Source organism: Perca fluviatilis, chromosome 21, assembly GCF_010015445.1.
Source record: "Perca fluviatilis chromosome 21, GENO_Pfluv_1.0, whole genome shotgun sequence".
Classification (NCBI taxonomy): Eukaryota; Metazoa; Chordata; class Actinopteri; order Perciformes; family Percidae; genus Perca; species Perca fluviatilis.
The window spans coordinates 19608708-19628475 of record NC_053132.1 but is presented as its reverse complement, the minus strand read 5'-3'; the positions used below and the strand labels follow the sequence as shown (position 1 = coordinate 19628475).

At 41.1% G+C, this 19768-nt stretch overlaps 2 protein-coding genes across 3 annotated transcripts; one reads left to right on the top strand and one right to left on the bottom strand.

Moving 5' to 3' along the window:
• tecpr1a (tectonin beta-propeller repeat containing 1a) lies at positions 1 to 15648 on the top strand. 2 transcript variants are annotated; one of them, XM_039788618.1, is made up of 25 exons: positions 1 to 167; positions 2184 to 2331; positions 2545 to 2549; positions 2833 to 3083; positions 4508 to 4630; positions 4781 to 4900; positions 5467 to 5641; positions 5732 to 5832; positions 6199 to 6300; positions 6431 to 6579; positions 6970 to 7577; positions 7884 to 8029; positions 8178 to 8333; positions 8621 to 8770; positions 8982 to 9139; positions 9276 to 9506; positions 10050 to 10146; positions 10356 to 10435; positions 10577 to 10633; positions 11659 to 11833; positions 12170 to 12305; positions 12861 to 12953; positions 13046 to 13152; positions 13317 to 13436; positions 13674 to 15648. In XM_039788618.1, the coding sequence occupies exons 2-25, from the start codon at positions 2201 to 2203 to the stop codon at positions 13812 to 13814; spliced, it is 3612 nt and encodes a 1203-aa protein (XP_039644552.1). In that variant the 5' UTR covers positions 1 to 167; positions 2184 to 2200; the 3' UTR covers positions 13815 to 15648. The 2 variants fall into 2 exon arrangements, with proteins under 2 accessions (XP_039644552.1, XP_039644550.1); XM_039788616.1 differs by lacking the exons at positions 1 to 167; positions 2184 to 2331; positions 2545 to 2549 and having other exon boundaries at positions 2947 to 3083; positions 4508 to 4602.
• Positions 15649 to 15685: 37 nt separating this feature from the next.
• bhlha15 (basic helix-loop-helix family, member a15) lies at positions 15686 to 18086 on the bottom strand. The gene is made up of 2 exons (XM_039788619.1): positions 17789 to 18086; positions 15686 to 16985 (listed from the first exon to the last, which is right to left on the bottom strand). The coding sequence occupies exon 2, from the start codon at positions 16924 to 16926 to the stop codon at positions 16369 to 16371; it is 558 nt and encodes a 185-aa protein (XP_039644553.1). The 5' UTR covers positions 16927 to 16985; positions 17789 to 18086; the 3' UTR covers positions 15686 to 16368.
• Positions 18087 to 19768: the final 1682 nt, after the last annotated feature.

Sequence of the window (19768 nt, the reverse complement as noted above, 5' to 3'; positions counted from 1 at the left end):
TAAAGAAAAAGCAACACTTCCTGTTTCACGAGGAGAGCTGTTATGATGTGAATATCAAAGGGTACCCCTTTATGATTTAGACAGCTTTTCGTTCATCTCTACTCGCTGAATGAACAGCGGGGACACCCCACCTGCGCCGTTTGACGGTTTATGAGAGGCAGCTCAAGGTTGGTGTGTTTGAACTCTTGTTCATTTGCTATTTCTAGAGTGCTAACGTTAAGCCTGTAAGCCTGTACCAAAAGCAAGATGAGTGTTGTCGTTAAAGACTAAATCTGCTTTTACTGTCCGAGGAGCGTGCGTTTGTCTGGAGAATTATAGCTCAGCTACATTTCACTCTCCTGTCATTCACACCTGCGGTAGTAATGCTAATTTGTAGCTCGTGTCGTTGGCACGCACAGTGCTTATGCAGCTACATAGCTTGTTATACAGTAATGCTGACAAGCGTCACGCAAATTGCAAAAAAAAAATGCTGTTTATGTTACTGTCGTTGTTGTGTCCTTACGTTTTTCTGTTTTTGTAGTTATTATCATTATGAGCTGAATATACAGCATACTGAATGTAGGTGACAGGTATTAGCGCATAGCTACGCCTTTTAGCAGCAGCATCCCTGCAACGTTGTGAAATTGAAACCACTTAACAGCAAGCTTTTAGCAACTCCTGCATTGTTTAGACTGTATCAAATGGCATTTCACATTTGCCATGCAGGCTAAAATGTTGTGATGACATTGTCCAGGATGTAGAACTGGGTAAGTAAAGTGGTGTAAACAAACCAAAAAAACAGTGAGCCATGCCTCATTGCCACCTCAACACATGACGGTGCTGATTAATGTGTACAGCTCTGCTCCAAGTGAGATTTTTAGCATTGGTTTAGAGGTCATGCTTTTTGCTTACCCAAATTATATAAGAAAACTCACATACAATAGATATATTGTGCTGTATATACAGTGCTACTTATGAGTTTTTGAACCCATGCTAAAGTTGACTAAAAAGAGGAATAAAAAAAAAATCATCTTTTGGAAATTGTAAATAAAAAAAAGTAAACTCATGAGCAGCACTGTATACACACACACACACACACACACACACATTAAAGAATCGGATCCAATAAAAAATCTCAGTACTTTCCTGAAAACAGAAATTTCTGGTATGCCTCAGTTAAATAGCAGCATCTACACATTGCGCCTTCTACGATCATGTTAAATAAAGTAATACAAAATAAATGAAAAATCCACTGAAAATAGGACATTTCTGTTAACAATCTGTGATATGTAACATTATTCCAGCATTTATCTTATTAAAAAATAGTAAAAATAAAAACAGGAATAAAAAATGTTAAACCAAATGTTACACCAACCATTCAACTAAATATCGCAGATTTGATTAATCGCGGTCGCATTCTTTCAAATCGCGATTTCAATGTGAAAACGATTATAGGTCATATATTGTTCATGCTGCACGCTGGCTCACCATCACGTCGTTCTCTTCTCTTCTCCTACCAATTTCAAATGTTTCTTTGTATGTTATTTTACGACAGAATCCAATGTAATTCTTCCATCTAATTCTTTCTATTATAACATTGCAGCTTCTAATTTAATTCTCTGGCCCAGTAAATCTATTTAGTGCTCTCTGTCAGACTCATTCCTCCTTAACCTTTTCAGACCAGGCTGACACACCATTGGGTTCATTATAACAAGCATTTTTAAAACCCTCTGAACTTCAGGGCATGATCACACAGCATGCAAAGATACATTTGTAAATCTGTATAAAATGATGACCACATCCTGAATAATTTCATTGGGCATACTGTAATTATGCAGCTATAATAGTGTATGTTATGATGTATTAACTGTGACTATTTTACATAGTACTAACAGTCATACATCTTTGTATTTGCATCAATGTTATTTTAAAATGCACTTTTTATCAATGGGTTTTCTTTAATATGTTTTTCATTTTTCTTCATTTTTAACTTATTTGTATGAAACAATTGTATACATTTTTTTCCCAATTACGCCTGCATACTGCTGTCTTGATATTTAAATATTTCTTATTTTTATTTGATTGTATTTTTGTTGGAATTTTCATTTTGAACTCAGGTCTCACTTGTAAATGAGATCTTGATCTCAATGGGATTTCCTGATTAAATAAAGTATGTATGTATATATTTTCATTCATTCACCCAGGTTCCCAGTGCACCACCATGCCTGTCTCCCTGCTGTGGGCGGTGGATGTGTACGGGCGGGTCTACAGCCTGTCCACGGCGGGGCAGCTGTGGGAGCAGTGCCATGATGCCCAGATGGAGTTCAAGCGGGTGACGGCAGCTCAGCAGTGGCTGGTTGGGGTCACTAGACAACAACATTTAAATTAAAAAAAAAAATGAATTTCCCCCAAAAAAAAAAAAAAAAAAAAAAAAAAAAAAAAAAAAAAAAAAAAAAAAAAAAAAAAAAAAAAAAAAAAAATTTTGTTTGAGTGACAGTGAAAGTAATTGTAACATTATACAGCAGTGTCCCACTTCCTCTGTTGCTAGCTCCAGCACACTGTCAGCTGCTGTGTGCCCTCACAAGCACATTAGAAGCATGTTGAACCTGTTTTTAAGAAAAATACCACATACAGTGAAATACTGTATGTGGAACTCAAATGGTAGAAAAAGTACCTGCTTCCTGTTAATTTTTGCAAACGTCCTGGACCATAACATTGTTGTCACACAGCTGTTAGTTAATATGTCAGTACAATGCAGTGGCTGATCTTGTGACTGCCTCTCCAGGGTAGATCTCATTAAAAGTGCTCATTGGCAGTACAATTTTCAAAGGGGAGGCATGTGGATTGGATTAGGGGGCAAAACCAGGGGAAAACACTTACTTTTACCCTGTGTGTGTGTGCTACCTCTGTCTTTCTGTCAGCGATGGAATCCCGTTGATGGTTTCTCAGACCGTTTGTTGCCAAGCGACCGCTGGCAGTGGAGTGATGTCACGGGTCTGCAACACCAACCTCTGGACAACTTCCGTATTCCCTCTGACAGCTGGGAGTGGGAGGGTGACTGGTACGCAGATGAAAACTTTGAGGGTGAGCCCACAGAGAAAGGGGTGAGTGTCCAATTATTATTCAGTGTGCACAATGACTGTTATCCTCCATACTTATTATTCTTCATCTTTCGCCACATTTTTGTCCCGCTACTAGCTAGTCACGGAGCGTTGCCAACACATGCAGATGAATACATCAAAACGTGTGTAATGATCGGAATGGTGTGGTTTGACTTTTCTAAGAGATTTGCCGCACGGTTTTCACAAAATTGAAAATTGAAAAAAGAACGGCGCATTATTTTCGCTTGACAATAATGGGAAATCTTCGGGAAATCGCTTAACATAGCTCAAAACAATCCCTCTTTGGGGCCATACTTTATCGCCATACTTTAATGTAGAAAAATAATTAAACGTTTAAATCGAAGACAAGACTTTGGCCTTTATTGGGCTGAATGGGCATTCTGATATCAAGCACGTTTCCTACCACATCACAGTTTATGTATCGTCCAATTTTCAGACCGTTTCAGATTTTCCAATGTGTGTGTGTATGGGGACGGAATGTTGAGAGCCAGAGGGGAGGACAGAGGGTGAAGCTGCAGTACGATCCTCTGAACTTTTTCCAAACAAGTTGCTCTCTCCCCTACAGTTTTCACGCTTCATACATCATGGTTGGTCAAAATGTAGGAACATTTGTGCTGGTTGCTGACATGTAATTATTATTTTCTGTTTTCACAGAGACGAGGCTCTGGTGCACCTTTTGATAGTCCTGCTTCTAGCTAAAAAAAACCTAACTCCTATCGCTTAATCTTTAATACTCTGAGAGATATGACACCCTGCTGAACATCCTGTGTAATGAAGGTGTGTGGTGTAAAAAAAAAAGTGAGGACAAAAGCTGTCCAAAAAGGGCCGTTCCTCTTCTCCTCCTGGTATTTCTTGTATGATTTAATACAGGAGGCATTGTTGCAGTTGGTGGACACCGCTTCACTTGGAAGCTCACTGTGCCTCATGTGAAAGTCTGTTTGCCTCCCTAAGCACATTGTCAGAAAGGGCACAACATTCCCTACATTTTGATATAAAATAAATGCATGTGAGTTAAAACTGGATGGTATAGCAAGGTAAAAATAAATTTGCATCTGCTGCTCCTCACTTAGTCAGTTGGATCCCCCACTCTGAGTCTGTACATTATATCCCAAACATGAAATATGTGGAACATTTTAAAGTTTGAATAGAGTTTCTCAAAAATTCTGAATAACAAAACAAAAACTCCTCCTCCTATCATGGAGACTCTTTACTGTAGGACGTGTCAAACAGCAGATTTACTGTTAGCCAGTGTTCTCGGATGTGCACCAAGTAGTAGGCACGCTGTCAAAATTTCTTGCGGAATTTTGTAGTTATTATTTTACTGCTTGCATTGCCTTACTTCAGCATCCGTTTCTGCCTTTGTAATTCCTGCCTTGTTTTAATGATTGAGGTTTTTGTATCTGCAGGGATGGACCTACGCTATTGACTTTCCTGCCACCTACACCAAAGACAAGAAGTGGAACTCCTGTGTCCGTCGCAGGCGATGGCTCCGTTACAGGAGGTACAAAGCCATGGACACCTGGGCTAAGGTGTGTGTGTGTGTGTCTGTGTGTGTCTGTGTGTGTCTGTGTGTGTGTGTGTGTGTGTCTGTCTGTGTGTGTGTGTGTGTGTGTGTGTGTGTGTGTGTGTGTTTGTGTGTTTGTTTACTTGTGTCACTCTCCCTGTCTGTGTGCTGACAGATCCCCCCACAGCAGACAACTCTACCAGATCCTTTCAGCGACATCAGTTGTGGAGGTTGGGAGATCAACGAGGAGCCCAGGGGCCGGCTGTCACTGTGGGCTGTGTCCCTGCAGGGCAAGGTACAGCTCACACACACATGCAACACCCACATTAGCCTGTGTTATACATGGCAATGCACTTTGATTAGTTTTTAATTTGTATATATTAAGTCAGTGACAGTATTAATAAAATAGTCCATTACTGTCCTCTCTTTTCATGCATGCTGGGCCACATTTTCTGGTATTTGCCACTGTGAAAGAGCAATAACCATCAATAAATTATGTATTACAGTAATACAGCATAGTTTATAGAGCCCAACTAACTATGGAAGCATATCTTGCAGTTTGTACTACTGAACCTTTGCTGTCATGCAGCTCATAAAGGCTGTGATGATTGTAAAAATATAATTTGTATAAACTGCATCAAATGTAATTTCTCTAATCTAATGGATTTTCAGACTTTGTTATACTGTTTGTGTGTCTGTTTTAATTATTTTTTGATCTTGTTAATGCCCATAGCAATACCACACACTCAGTCTGGTCAGATAAACAACTGTATTTGCATTGCTTGATGCAGATAGATTTTCTCTTCTCACTTACTGTCCTGCTATCACGCTTGATAATCTCACCCATTCTTTTCTCTCCAGGTGTGGTTCAGAGAGGGAATCTATCACCACAATCCTGAGGGCTCTTTTTGGGAGGACATCCCTATCCCCGGGGAGGTGGTCCAGATCAGTTGCGGGCCGGGGGATCTGGTCTGGGCAGTGCTGTGGGAGGGGCAGCTCATTGTCAGAGAAGGCATCAGCAGGGACTGCCCAAAAGGTACACCGGCTCTCTGGTTAGAGGAGGATGTGGTTTGCGTGTAATTGTGTTTATTGTACGTTTTTGAGAATCATATTTTTTGCATGTCAGGTACCTCCTGGGCGGTGGTGGACTCTCCCAGTCCGGATGTGGGAGCCACACATGTAGCCGTGGGAAACAATGTTGTTTGGGCTTTGACCAAGGACAACAAAGTAAGAAAATTCTACTATAAACGTTTTGAAAGATGCACAACATGATTAGTTGATGATTACATGATTACTGCTGCAAAACAAATACCAGCTACCTTTTAATAAAAATGCTTATAAGTACTAAGTATTGTTGTTTGCTTATTTGTATTACCATTATCCAATATCTTACTTCATTGTTTATTACATATTATTATACATTCCTACATTTTACATACCTTTACATAACTGTGTGTGTATATATAGATTCACTCTATAGTTATTCCTAATACTCATCAATGCAATTTCCAGTATTGGTATTAACCAGACGTGTTTAAGCAGATGTGTGTTATGCTAAAGAGCACTTTTCTCCCCACTCTCTTGCTTTGCCAGGTGTGGTTCAGACGTGGCGTGAACTCCCACAACCCCTGTGGCTCCGGCTGGATCAGCATGGTGGGAGAAATGATCATGATCAACGTCGGACTCAACGACCAGGTAAATTCCAGCCACATGACATCACACCCTGCGTAAAACTGTTAGGAAGTAGCATGTCACGTACCTTCCTCTCTGCTGGTTACCTTAGCATTGGACATATTTAAGTCACCAAATTATTGTCGCTGCGTAGGTGTTGGCTATCGGCTCCGAGGATCGGGCGGTGTACTTCCGACAAGGTGTGACCTCTAGTGAATTGAGTGGGAAAACCTGGAGGGCCATCACCGTCCCCCGAGACGGAGACCGATCCCACTCCAGTGCCAGCGCAGGCAGCCTGCAGAGGTGGAGAGGCCTCAGTGGACACACACACACACACACACACACACACACAGATGTAGACAGATTTCAGTCAACATTTTAGGGAGTGGGCTGCTGACATTTGTAGAGCCACACACAGATCACACTCATATAAGAGTCAAGGTTTAATAACACACCAAATATTTATAATTACATGATTATAATTATTTGCTGTTTTTTTATGACAGGACTGTTTTGCACATGTGCTTAAATTGATATAATCGGGGTTCAGTAACCACTGGAAGAGGCAGTAAGCAGCTAAATTAGATTACAGACATACATTTCCAGTGCAGGCCATCATGTCAGAATAAAATGTTTGCTGGGAAAACAGAAATGAATTGATTCAGTTCCTCATTCTCTCGTTCCATGTCACAGTGCTGGATGTTACTTCTGTGGTGAGGTGCGTGCTCAGTCAGTAGTGAGCGATGTGGAATCGGACACAGAGAAAGGATCCACAGATGGAGCCAGCTGCCTCGTGGCCTCCAGCTCACCAGAGTCCTTTGTTGATGCCCCCACAGACCACTCCGACCAACCTACTGAAACCCCCAAACCCCGCATCCCCAAAGTCACCAGCGACAGCTTCATCTCTGAACTCGTCTCTGACCGAGAACCAGGAAAGACCTCAAGAGAGGGCGTTCCTGCTGGTCCAGCTGTTCTGGAGGAGGAACACTTCCCCGGAGAAGAAGAGATCAAAGCCCCCTGTGCGGGTGTAGCTATTTCCCCTAGCCAGTCTGGAGGTCCTCTTGACCCCCAGTGGAGTAATGTGGATCTAGAGGAGGCGCAGGGCCATCCGGTCCAGACTGGAGCAGTGGTGGACTCAGCTGACACCTGCAGCTTGTCATCAGTGGCCACATACACTCTGGCCATGGAGGACCCATATGGGGCAGATGAGCACCCTTTGTGGGCGTGGGTCAGTGGAGGCGGCTGCTCTGTAGACAGTCACTCCCAACTCAACTGGTTCAACTGCTCAATGAATGCTTCATGTGAGTTAAATGAGAGCGCTATCTAGTATTTTGATTGTTGAATCAGGTTTTGGAGGTCAATGAGATCTCCAACTACAAACAAACTACAACCCATGCACTGTATGAAATGGTGTGACAATATATTCCATAACACCTGACTACAAGTGACTATTCATGTAACATCTTAGCTCCAAAACCAAGGCATGATTGCGTTTTAATTCCATGTCTGCAGGAAACCTGTGGTGCAGTTAAGGTAAAAAATAATCAGTCCATATAGTTTTCTTTTCTTTATTTCAGTTATTGATTTTTCCTTTCTGTTCTTTCCAGCAATGGTCCAGTCAGCCCAGTCGATGAGTCTGTCTGTCAGCCCAGCCCAGACGGCAGCCTGGCGAAGACAAATCTTTGAGCAACTCAGTGAGAGGACCAAAAGAGAGATAGATAATTTTAGACATTACGAACAGGCCATAGAACAGGTACCTGCAGCAAAGTTGTGACCTGCCCCACAGCAGTAGCTTTTATACTTGATCTTCAGGATATTTGTTCTTTTCTACCTATTTCTTCCGTCTTTTATTTATCACTAATTAATTCTCTCCTCTGCCTGGCCGCTTACCCCCAATGCAGTCTGTGTGGGTAAAGAAGGGAACCATGCAGTGGTGGAGAGACTGGAAGCCACACAAGTGGATAGATGTTCATTTTGCCCTGGAGCAGTTCTCAGGATCAGAGGGCAACAAGGACGGCATCCTCTTCATCTATTACAACTTTTATGAGGAGAAGAAGGTGAAGAAGATGTGTGTGTGTGTTTTCAAGTTGATGCTGTGTGAATTAGACTTTTGTCAATACAAAATGTGAAAGTTTCATAAGCCTTCTTGAGGAAAATAGTTTTGATAGTGTCAAGGTCAGATTGTCATAATCTCTGTATATGTTAACACAATGGATAAATGAATAAATACTGCCGTTCCTCTCTTGCACTCATACTTCTTCTCTCTCCTTCTCCTTTCTTCATCTGTTTACTAACTTTCTATCTACTTTTTTTCTCTTCTTCCCTCTCTGCTGTCCCTCTCCAGTACCTGCATGCCTTCATCAATGAGGTCACCATCCTGGTTCCTGTGCTAAATGACTCCAAACACTCTTTTGCCATCTACACTCCTGAGCGGACCAAACAGAGGTGGCCAATCAGATTGGCAGCAGCCACAGAGCTAGAGATGCATGACTGGGTACGTATGGATACCGCACAGCCTTTTCTTTTTTTTTTTACTCTCAGAAAACCAGAATGGTGCATACCAATCTTGTAGGTGATCTAGATGCCCAAATTATCTGCACACAAATTCCTACCATTCTCTGCTTTTCTTTCTGTTTTTTTAATCACTCTGCATTTTTCTCTACCTTCCTTTCCGACCCCATCCGTCTGCATTCACCGGTCTCAAGCTGGCGTTGTTGAGTGACTCGTGCTGCGACTCACGGGTGATCCAGGGTCCTCCCTCCAAACAGGCCATCTGGTCGGTCACCTGTAAAGGAGACATCTTTGTCAGTGAGCCCTCTCCTAGTCTGGAGGCCATGCCTTACCCCACACCCTGCGACCACATGTAAGAATAAGAGTGAAAAGAATAAACTGTATATATGTTTTTCTTTTCTTTTCTATAAATTTGTATTTTCTAATATGGGCCACATTGTCTTTTATTTACTCAGCCTTTATGAAGCATTTTTTCCCTTTTTGTGCAGGTTCTGGCGGCAGGTTGGAGGTCACCTACGTATGGTGGAGTGCAACAGTGTTGGCATAGTGTGGGGGATTGGCTACGACCACACTGCCTGGGTCTACACCGGGGGCTATGGAGGAGGCATCTTCCAGGGACTGTCCAGCAGCACGGATAACATTTACACACAGGTGGATGCCAAGAGTGTCTACATCTATGAGAACCAGAGGTGGAACCCTGTCAGCGGCTACACCAACAGGTAGAGTGCTCGCTCCCGGCAACGTTGACATCCAAGTTAAGGAGGGGAAGTTTTCACTTTCACAGCTGGCATCTGTGAAATAAATCTGCCAGTAGAAACTGTTGCTGAAATATTTGCACTGATTTCTTTGGTAGCATAATGTTTTTAACACAGAAATTCCCAGGCTAATATGGCTGACTGTTTGTACATAGGCACCAGGGAGTCAGTGAAAAAATTGGATTATCAAATCTAAGAACCGATGAAATTGCGGTGGCTACGCATTTCTGTTTTTACTGTTTACACTTTACATGTCATGGAAATATGTGACAAATACCATAATACATACGGCATCTCTCTAAGACTACCTGTCACTGCAATTTGATTAGGTACCAAATTTTGAGTTAAGCAGAGCAATATTACATTTAGTCTAAACCTTTAATATAACACTATGATGTGACGAACAAATACAAACACTACTATGCTACATGTCCATGTTGTTTTTAAACATTTGATTTGAAGTATAAAGTCACTCATGACTCATTTAAAGTGTTTGGTTTCATTTAGAGGGCTCCCTACAGACCGTTACATGTGGAGTGATGCATCAGGACTACATGAGTGCACAAAAACAAATATGAAACCCCCCTCGCCCCAGTGGACATGGGTAAATACACACACACACACACACACACACGCACATTAGGAAATGCCCTGTGGTGATCTGAAACCAGTCCTGTAGTGCACAGATTAACCACAATCCTTCCATTCTGAAACAAAACTATAAATATTTGGTCTTGAATTATCACAGACTAGGTGTGTAGCCAGAAATACAGATGTGTTCAGTGTTTCACTTCCCATACCTTCTGTTTTCAGGTGTCTGACTGGGCTATCGACTACAGTGTGTCTGGGGGGACAGACAGAGAAGGCTGGCAATACGCAGCTGATTTTCCAGCGTAGGTTTAATTTGCCATTCATTCCTCAAACCCACCTGCTGTGTCAGTTTATCAAGCTACGCTGCCCTTATAGTTAGGACTCTAATTTATTAATTTATTTTTCTGCAATTATTTCCTCCCATTCCCCATCTCTCCATGCAGGTCATATCATGGATATAAAACGCTAAAGGACTTTGTGCGTCGCAGGCGATGGGCCAGGTACTATAAAAAGCAACACTGTCATATAAGTCTCTCCAATGTATTTGCTCAGCAGGTGCACAGTGGCCAGAGAGCGGCCAGTGCACATGACATTAGCAGTTTCAATATAGATTTAGCAGAGCAGAGAGAAAGCGGTCTGGCAGGAGTTGATCTTTGGTCAGTGTGGGAAAATACATTTAATGATTAATCAGTAGGCAATACTTGAATAAATGAATCACAAAAAGGTTTTTACAATAGATCTTAAATCTAGATAGTATTAAATGTATAGCTGATGTGACATATATTAAGGTGTTGAACACAATAAAATGAGCATATGTACAATTCATCTTTTTAAGCCTTACAAATTACATACTGTGAGCAAAAAGATATAAAATCAACTCAAAGATTCTGACTGTTAAAAGACCAATGGCGCCAGAACATAGGGCATTTAATTTGACATTGAAAGATTTTTTTGAAAATTGTTTGTGTAATTAAAGATGCATTTTAAGAGATTTTAGCAAGATTTCATTTTCATAAAAGACTTCTGATTATCACTGAAAAGTCCACCTACGATGTACCAACATGACTCGTAATCGAACTACTGTATATTCACTGTTTACCAGTGATGAAAGTGTGGAAACATTGTGCAGAACAATGTAGAACAAAATAACACCAGTAACAGTAACAATGCAGGAACACATAAAATGACACTTATGGATTATTGCCCCAGTGCATGCTGGGATGGTTGACATGATGATGGTTCACATCTTGATAATGTCACATGATCATCACTCATCCAGAGTGTACTGTTATTCAAAATAACTTCATCCAGGATTATCAAATCAATCATCAAACTGTTTTCAAATGACCAAATTAGCTGGATGAGAATTAGCAGGATTATTTCAGCCTGACAAACCTGATTAGGTAAGCCACATTTGACAACAGTGCCTTGGTTCTATGGCCACATCTCATACTCCGGTAGCATGTTTCGCTGCAGAAATTGCAGTTATGGGCACCTGTGAGCAATGTGTTTTCCTCCTGCACAGAAAGTGTAAATTGACCACCACAGGACCCTGGCAAGAGATTCCGCCTATATCACTGAGTGATGTGACCATTCTGCCGTGTGCAGCTCAGAGCAGCGTGGACGTGGTTCCTCTGTGGGCGATCAGCAACAAGGGAGACGTGCTCTGCCGACTGGGAGTCACCACACTGACACCTGCTGTGAGTCTTATTTACTGTACGAATACAGACACCCTAATGAACACCATTTGGTGAGTAACTCATAAGCCATTTTCCTGTTCTCATTGCAGCTGTGGAGAACAGTACCACATTGTCCTGCTTTCGACTAACGGAGCCCTAATGGATGCTTTTTTGACTCCGTTATCATTCATGACTTTGTTACAAGAGTACAGCAGTACATCTGTTACGTCTTAATTCTTGTTGATAAGTGGCTAAACATGGACAATGCAAAGATACCTCCAGTGTAGCTGCAACAAAAGACAATTTCAAAAGTACTTGGGAGGTAATTGTTCTAACATCCTCTTGTTGCTCTCTCAGGGATCCTCGTGGCTCCACGTGGGGACTGACCAGCCTTTCAAGTCCATCTCCATCGGAGCAGCCAGCCAGGTTTGGGCTATCGCCAAGGACGGTTCTGCCTTTTACAGGGGATCGGTCTCTCCACAGAGCCCGGCAGGTCAGTGGGAGAAACTCTGATTCTCTGTGTGGAAGACCAGAGAATGTCATGCATTGCCACTGTCTGATTTGAATCTAAAACAGGGGTCTTCGATGTTTTTTAGGCAAAGGACCCCTTAGCTGAAAGAGAGACGGAGCAGGGAACCCCTACTACTTTTGTATGAAATTGCACATTAAACTGGGCCTACAATGGCTACCTTAGTGACTACCAATAGGCCACCTATCATCAAATGTTGTGTAAATTATAAAAAAAAATTCTTACTTATAGGCCTATTTATCTTTGCTAATAATATGTTGGATTCATGTTAATGTTTATTTTCAGACATTTTAATTTAAAAAAAAGAAAAGAAAATTTCAATAATTTGTTAGCGCTCCTGCACTAACTCTGAGAACCCCTTAGGGGTCCCGGACCCCTTGTTGAAGATCTCTGATCTAAAACATTAGATTCACTTAAAAATGAGCAGAGTTAGTGAAACAAAACTTGTCAGATTCTAGTGCTGCAAATAAAGATGATTTTCACTCATACAGTATTTTGTTGTTGTGTCTCCCTCTGCAGGAGACTGTTGGTACCACATCCCCTCCCCGGCCAAACAGAAGTTGAAGCAGGTGTCAGTCGGGAGGACATCAGTCTACACTGTAGATGAAAATGGTAAAGCGATTGCATTTGTATTTAGAGCTTACCTTGTTCTGCAGACGTTGATTTTAACAAATAGATATTTCTGTTTTGGATTTCCTGTCCAGGTAACCTGTGGTACCGGCAGGGTGTGACCCCCAGCTACCCTCAGGGCTCCTCCTGGGAACACATCTCTAATAATGTACGCAAGGTGTCTGTAGGGCCTCTGGACCAGGTCAGTACCACCAGCACTGTATTACACTAACTTATTTTATTTGGAAACCACATCATTCCACCATAAGAAATACCACTTTGAGGTTATAAACAACCCTGCATGTTGTTTGTTTGTTTGTTTGTTTGTTTATGGGTGATCTTTGTCGTTTTGTTGTTGTGGGGTAGGTGTGGATCATAGCGGACAAGGTGCAGGGCAGCCAGAGTCTGAGCTGTGGAACAGTGTGCCATCGACTCGGAGTCCAACCTATGGAGCCTAAAGGACAGTCGTGGGACTACGGCATTGGGGTAATGCACCTAACAAACTAAACTGTACTACAACAGTGTTGTCAGGGTATTAAAAAGTCTTAAATATTTTATTTTGCCGAATGTAGGTAGTAATGTTAGTTAGAAAATGTTTTTGTATCAGATCGCAGACAGTGGATTGTGCTTTTTGTGCCTAACGCCAGAGAGTAAATATGTTTACTTGCCACAAAGACATGTTCCTGGAACTGATTTCTCTCTCTCTCTCTTCCTGTCTTTTAGGGTGGATGGGACCACATCACAGTGAGAGGGAACTCAATGGAGCCGCCCCGCATCCGTCTTCCCTCTCTGACCGCCCCAGCCCCTCAGAGCCCCCTCCCTGTCAGGAACATGGCGGTCAACGGCGATGCTGTGGGATGCTAGACACACACGTAAACACACATTCTGTACATAGCCATCTTAAACCATATTACCTTTCTAGTAATATGTAGTTTGTAGTATGTAGTTTTTGTTTGAAAGTACTTCTATTTTTAACACTGGAGTAGCAGCGATGCTGATTCAAGTCCAAACTCTGGAGGACAGCCTTTAGTATTCACATCACTGCAGTCAGTGTAACAGAAAGTTAGGACTTTTGGACTTTCAGAAAAAACGTAAACTGCTGACCTGAATCCATTTCCTTTTCTCTGGAGATTTTTAATCTTTTGACCCAAATGTTGTTCATTTTTACTAAACTGTGCGGGCATTTCTGTCTAATTTTGCTCTTTGTCTTTGGTCACTGACATTGAACTTGATGGTCTTAATGCATTTTTCCTTATTTATTTATCAGGCTGTGATGTTTCTGTTGGTTTCTGTAGTTTCTGTGTAGAGTACCTCACGTAAGGTCGATATGAACATGGAAGGGTGAGCATTATTTTTTTTTAAAGGGAAAGAATTTGTCTACTTAAATTACAGTTGCTTAGCTGCAGTCAGCTCCAGGGCTGCTGTTTCTTGTAGAAAATAAAAGAAATATGTTTTGATATTAGCCTACAGGCGACATGCTAACAAATGTTCCAACAGAGTAAAGCCATGCCTAAAGTTCCACTAGAGCATGCAGGACGATGTTTGATCCCGGCTCCACAGGCTGATTCATTTTTCTGCTAATCTTACACATCTGTAAAATGTTATACCACAGAACATGGATGCAGCATTTCCATATAGGTTTCTGAGAGGAATTTTTGAAGCCTAAATTTGGTGTATTTCATGCAACAATCCTGCCAATTTGGAGACAGAAAATCCAATTTAGGGTAATGTAGTGAAACCTGTGTGAAGCTGAGTTTAGAAACAGCCTGAGTGTGATAGGCTGAGACATCTGTAAATCAGGGCAAGCACACCAAAAGATACTGTAAGCTTTAGTCCGTTTTTATTGGTACAACTGAGACTGTAACTTCTTGTAAGAAATTTAAATGTTTTCCCATTGACTTCAATGCACTTGGAGTGTTTACTTGGAGCCAGCATGTAGCAGCTGGAACTAGACCTGCACTGGCTTTATTTACCTGTGGTGGTGGCTGCTTGCCTTGTAAAAACAGTTGTCTTATGTTTTAGCAAGATGTTAATTTTTTCTAAAATTATATTATTATTATGTTTTCATGGAGTATGTGCAATGGTTAGTGATGTAAATAAGGGAAAAGTGCAGATTACTTTTAAAAGTCTTGTGGTTGAAATGCTACAACTGAACCTTCCTCTTTCTCAGGAGAATGTTTGCATTTGCATGCCGTCTACTTCCTGTTGGTAGTAGAATGACTGACTGACTGACTGACTGACAATTCAAAGAAAATGTTACAAAAAAACCACTATATTTTTGTTATAAATCTGAAAAATATATTATTTAATAAGTATAGTGGTTGCTGAAATGGTAATGCGTAAATGTGGAGTAGTGTTTGTACATTTGCCAAAGAGCAATTCATTCAAAATACAATTTGTTTTCCATTAAAATAAATTCTTAAACACGCTGATGAATCCGTTCAGGGATTAATTTATGTTAACAGCTGCCTAAATTCCCCTTTATCATAATATACAGTCTAAATATAATGCAGCCTTTGGAAAAGTGGAACGTATACAGAGATGTGTCTATTTTATCTGTGAATAACTAACATCATACTGTGTTACTGTAGCGTGCAACACATCAGTGCTGTTGACATTGTGGAGTACATTTCTCAAGTGTTGTGCATTGTCAAAGTAACAGTCCTTGTCAATAAATAAATGTGTTTATTGATAATAACTCCTCAAATAGTTTCTCCTGATCCTTTTCACTACCAAGTCCTGCCTCCAGACATGTAAAAGTCAAATAACACAAACTTTAAATATAATCTGTGCCTTCCGGCTAACGGGTGCACAACCTGTAAGAAGACAAGTGTTCTAAAATGCGTGATAGATTTTTGTCATGAGCAAACACTTTTTAGCTTCCACATTTTAATATTCATGTCCGCTGCTTGTTTTTCTTTTCATCCTGGATGTGACAGTTATGACTAAAGGCTACGCTCAACAGGTTTCTCAACAACAGAAAACACACAAGAAGATCGGAAGATAACACAAAAGAGAACAAGCTCCAGCCCCATGCGGCTAAAGCCGTAGAAGATGAGAAATAAACAGACAAGAGTGGCGAAAGATTAGCCCTTCCTTTCTGAGTACAATAACAAATGAGTCTTGTCACCCTTCATAACCACGAATCATCTGCGTTTCACTGTGCAGTCTGCTAGGGCGTTCCATATTTTGCATGAAAGGTAAGTTCTAGACAGCCCCACCTCTTGCTGTGGTCAAGCATGGGTTTATTGTCAGAGGTCAGCACCCATTTCCTACAGAAAACCACTTTCTGAGCAGATCCCAGAGACGCGCGCCTGAAGGAACTGGGTAAAGTTTGAGATTTGGCCCTAAAGGTAACCCCACACCTCTCTGCCTTGGAGACAGCCTCCTGGTCCTCAAACCACCTTTACAGCCACCGTTAGCTGTGCTGGCTGAAGCTGTGCATGTGGGTGAGGTACTGGGTGAGATCATCCTCCCCCTCCTCCTCCAGGTGCTGCTGGTAGCACTGGAGCAGCTTGGCAGTACTGGCCTCTGAGGGGACCCCACCAGCAGGCAGGCAGGCCCCTGACATGTCCACGACAACCGTGGTTAAGGCTTTGATGTAATTCTTTGCCAGGGTCAGTGTCTCGATCTTGGACAGCTTCTTGTCGGTCTTGACATGGGGGATGGCCTCGCGCAATGCTTGGAAGGCGTTGTTGAGTTTGTGCATGCGCTGGCGCTCCCTCTCGTTGCTCTCTAGTCGGCGGACGCTGCGTTCTTTGGTGCTGGAGCCACGTTGCCTGCGCCGCCGGCCTCCACCTCCTTGGCGCTTGCCGTCCCCGCCCCTCAGCGACCCCCTCCAGGAGCCACCGATCCGGACAGAGGCCTCTGAGCCTTCCTGCTCACTAGAACCTGGTTCTGTGTCTGGTTCTAGTTCTGGCTCAGGGTCAGTCCAGGTCCTCCTGGATGGTTTCACGGCCTTCCCTTTGGACTTCATCCTGCTGCCTCCTTCACCTTTCTCTCTCTGACAGTGTAGCTCTCACAGCTTCAACAGGCCTGGAAGAAAAGATGGGGATGTTAAGAGAAAGGAAGAAAAACTTACAAAAGTGGCCTTTTAACATGAAGTCCTGAAAGTATTTTTATACAGTCTTCTACCAGTCAGCAAGTAATCCCCAAATACTGAATAAGCCTCTTTCCAACTCAAACAGCCCTGCATCTTGTTGTATTTGTATCAGCCTCTTGCAGTGTGAAAACTCCATGATGTTGGTCTGCTAATCTACGCCTCTCTTATCCCCACGGCCCTGCGATAATGCCCATTTCAAGGTTACACTCACAAAAAACACAGAGACCAGCCAACAGCTCAGCTCATTCACCTTCAATGCTCTTTGACTTCATTTTAACCAAACAGCAGATGTTTAGCTTAAAATATTGAATTTATGAATGAACTTCCTGAAGTCAGTCATGACGTTGAAATCTTCTGTAGCGTTAGTTGTAAATTCAAATCAATTTGAATAGATTCACCCCAGTGGGTTCACAAGCAATGGGAATTTCTTTCAACCACATCATCAAATATGCTAATGTTTTAAACTGCTATAGATAAAGCTGTTTTACATTGATTGGTGCACACAATAAAAAGAAGCAAAAAAAACCTCCAGGGTATTTCTCAATCAACATCCCTCTCTTTAAACTCAAGTTTAATCACCCCTACATTAGTGTTGTAACCGTTATGAGATAAACAGGCAAAAGTCAGTTTCGTTCACTGAAGTAGGCCTACTGTACATGAAGGCTAAATGGTGCACACACAGCAGCCATTAAAGTTAATAAAACACTTTCAACAAAATAAAAATAAAAAGTCTTACCTTGGAAGTTAAACTAACTTTAATCCTGCTGAGTGTTTACAGAAAAATCATCCACCATGCAGTCGGTCATTCAAAGCATCATCATATCAAGTAAAGAGCGGAGAGAACAGCAGACAGACACACACGCGCGCGCAGATAACTGTCACAAGCGAGCTACCTGTAGCTGACTGATGTACACGTAGCGCTGTTCAGCCAATCAGAGAGCGAGCCCACTCCTGCAGCTCTGAGCTCAGCCCTTAATGTGCACACAGGCTGCAGCTGCTGCTGCTGCTGCTGCTGCTGCACAATGTCACAATGTCCAGAAATGCTATATCCAATAGAAAATAAAGGCACTTAATCAAATATTTATTCACCATTTTATTTGATAATCTAGCACTTGGTGGTGGAACAAATATTCAGATAATTTATTAGGACTAAGTAAAAGTGGCATTGCTTACTATGAAAATACATTACAAGTAAAATTCAATATTGCATTTAAAATGTTACTTAAAAGTAAAAATAACTAAAAATAAAAAGTATCTAGAATGGCTCCAATCTCTTATTATCAGCTCGTTATCATTGATGGCAGTACTTTTAATTTTAACTGCTCTATATACTGTTGGTTAGTTGAATCAGTATCAGGGCATTATATTTTATAAACTGAGCAAATGTTTTTTTGTGCAAGGTAAAATCTAAAAGTACAGCTATTAAATAAATGTAGGGTTAGGGTTAAAAATAAAATATTTCCATTGGAAATGAAGTAGCATAAAAAAGAAATACTCAAATAAAGTACAATTGCTTCACAATTTCTCCATTAAAAGATACAATTATTAACATGATTCGGCCTAGGAGTACAAGGAGATTAAAGGGTTAAAAGGGTCAGAAACACTACGTTTTGGTTCCTCGTACACTCCTTTAACTCCAAGCAGTTAACATAATTTCCATTGTGGCTTATCACCTTCCACTGCTTCATTTGAATACAGTCCTCCAGGCTACACCTGAATGTACAGAAGCAGGGCCAGGTCTTATTTTAACTTTGTCCCATTGTTTTTACTTTTTAACCAGACAAATGGTTTTAAACTTTTTACACTGCACTGTTGTTTTCCCAGCGTTAATATAGATCATCAACCTAGTAGACACCAAACACACAAGGACAGAACACAAGTATAAGCCTTTTTGTATAATCACCCACACACGAACACCTCTTACCCACTTGTATGTGTGATCTGAAGTAATTCCTCCATGTCTGTTTGATCTGGGGGCCAAACACAACTGTTGGCAGTTGGGATTATTTGTCTGTTTCTACTGTGAAAGATAGTGGAGTAGAGACAGGGTGGTGTCATGGCAGTGAGATATACTGACTGACCATTCAGTTAAATCATGTTTCACAGCGTTTATATGGTTGTAATCAGAAATACCCCACAGTCTCTAGTTCTTTTCCAGACGTATAGTGTATAGTTTTCCAAATCTATATTCTTAAACTATCAAAAGCTACAAAAATCCTGACAATTAACATAACATTTGATTCTTGAAAGTACATTTTTTAAACTCCTAACTCAAAGAAAGGACACTTGTTTTCACTTTGTAGTAAAAGTAACTGCATGGTTTAAATACATTTTTGAAAAGTAGCAATAGGTTTTTAGTTCTGCTTTCTGTATCTACCATATATCATTTTTATTTGTTAATAATCTGACTGATCTGTTATCATAGATCAATTCACAGGAGGTTTTCTTCTTTAATGTTTCAGAAATGCATTTAAATATTCTAAACAAGGTTTTACTGTAATGCTAATGCTAATAGTGCTAATGCTAGTGTTCTTTCTATGCACATTTTCATCACATTTATAATGATTTCTAAATTGGAGAATTTAAAAATCTTTTTAGAACCTTTTCATAATAAAACAATGAACTTTAGGAGCCACAATGACACACTGAGGAAAAGCCACAATTGAGCTAACAGCTAGCAAGCACCACTTAACAAGAAAATGTAGCACAACAAGCA

Excerpts from the sequence above, each read along its gene's own strand:
- tecpr1a (XM_039788618.1), top strand. The coding sequence starts at position 2,201 with ATGCCTGTCTCCCTGCTGTGGGCGGTGGATGTGTACGGGCGGGTCTAC. Across the intron at positions 7,578-7,883 it reads CTGCTCAATGAATGCTTCAT|CAATGGTCCAGTCAGCCCAG; the intron begins GTGAGTTAAATG and ends TGTTCTTTCCAG. Across the intron at positions 13,153-13,316 it reads CTGTAGGGCCTCTGGACCAG|GTGTGGATCATAGCGGACAA; the intron begins GTCAGTACCACC and ends GTTGTGGGGTAG.
- bhlha15 (XM_039788619.1), bottom strand. The coding sequence starts at position 16,926 with ATGAAGTCCAAAGGGAAGGCCGTGAAACCATCCAGGAGGACCTGGACT.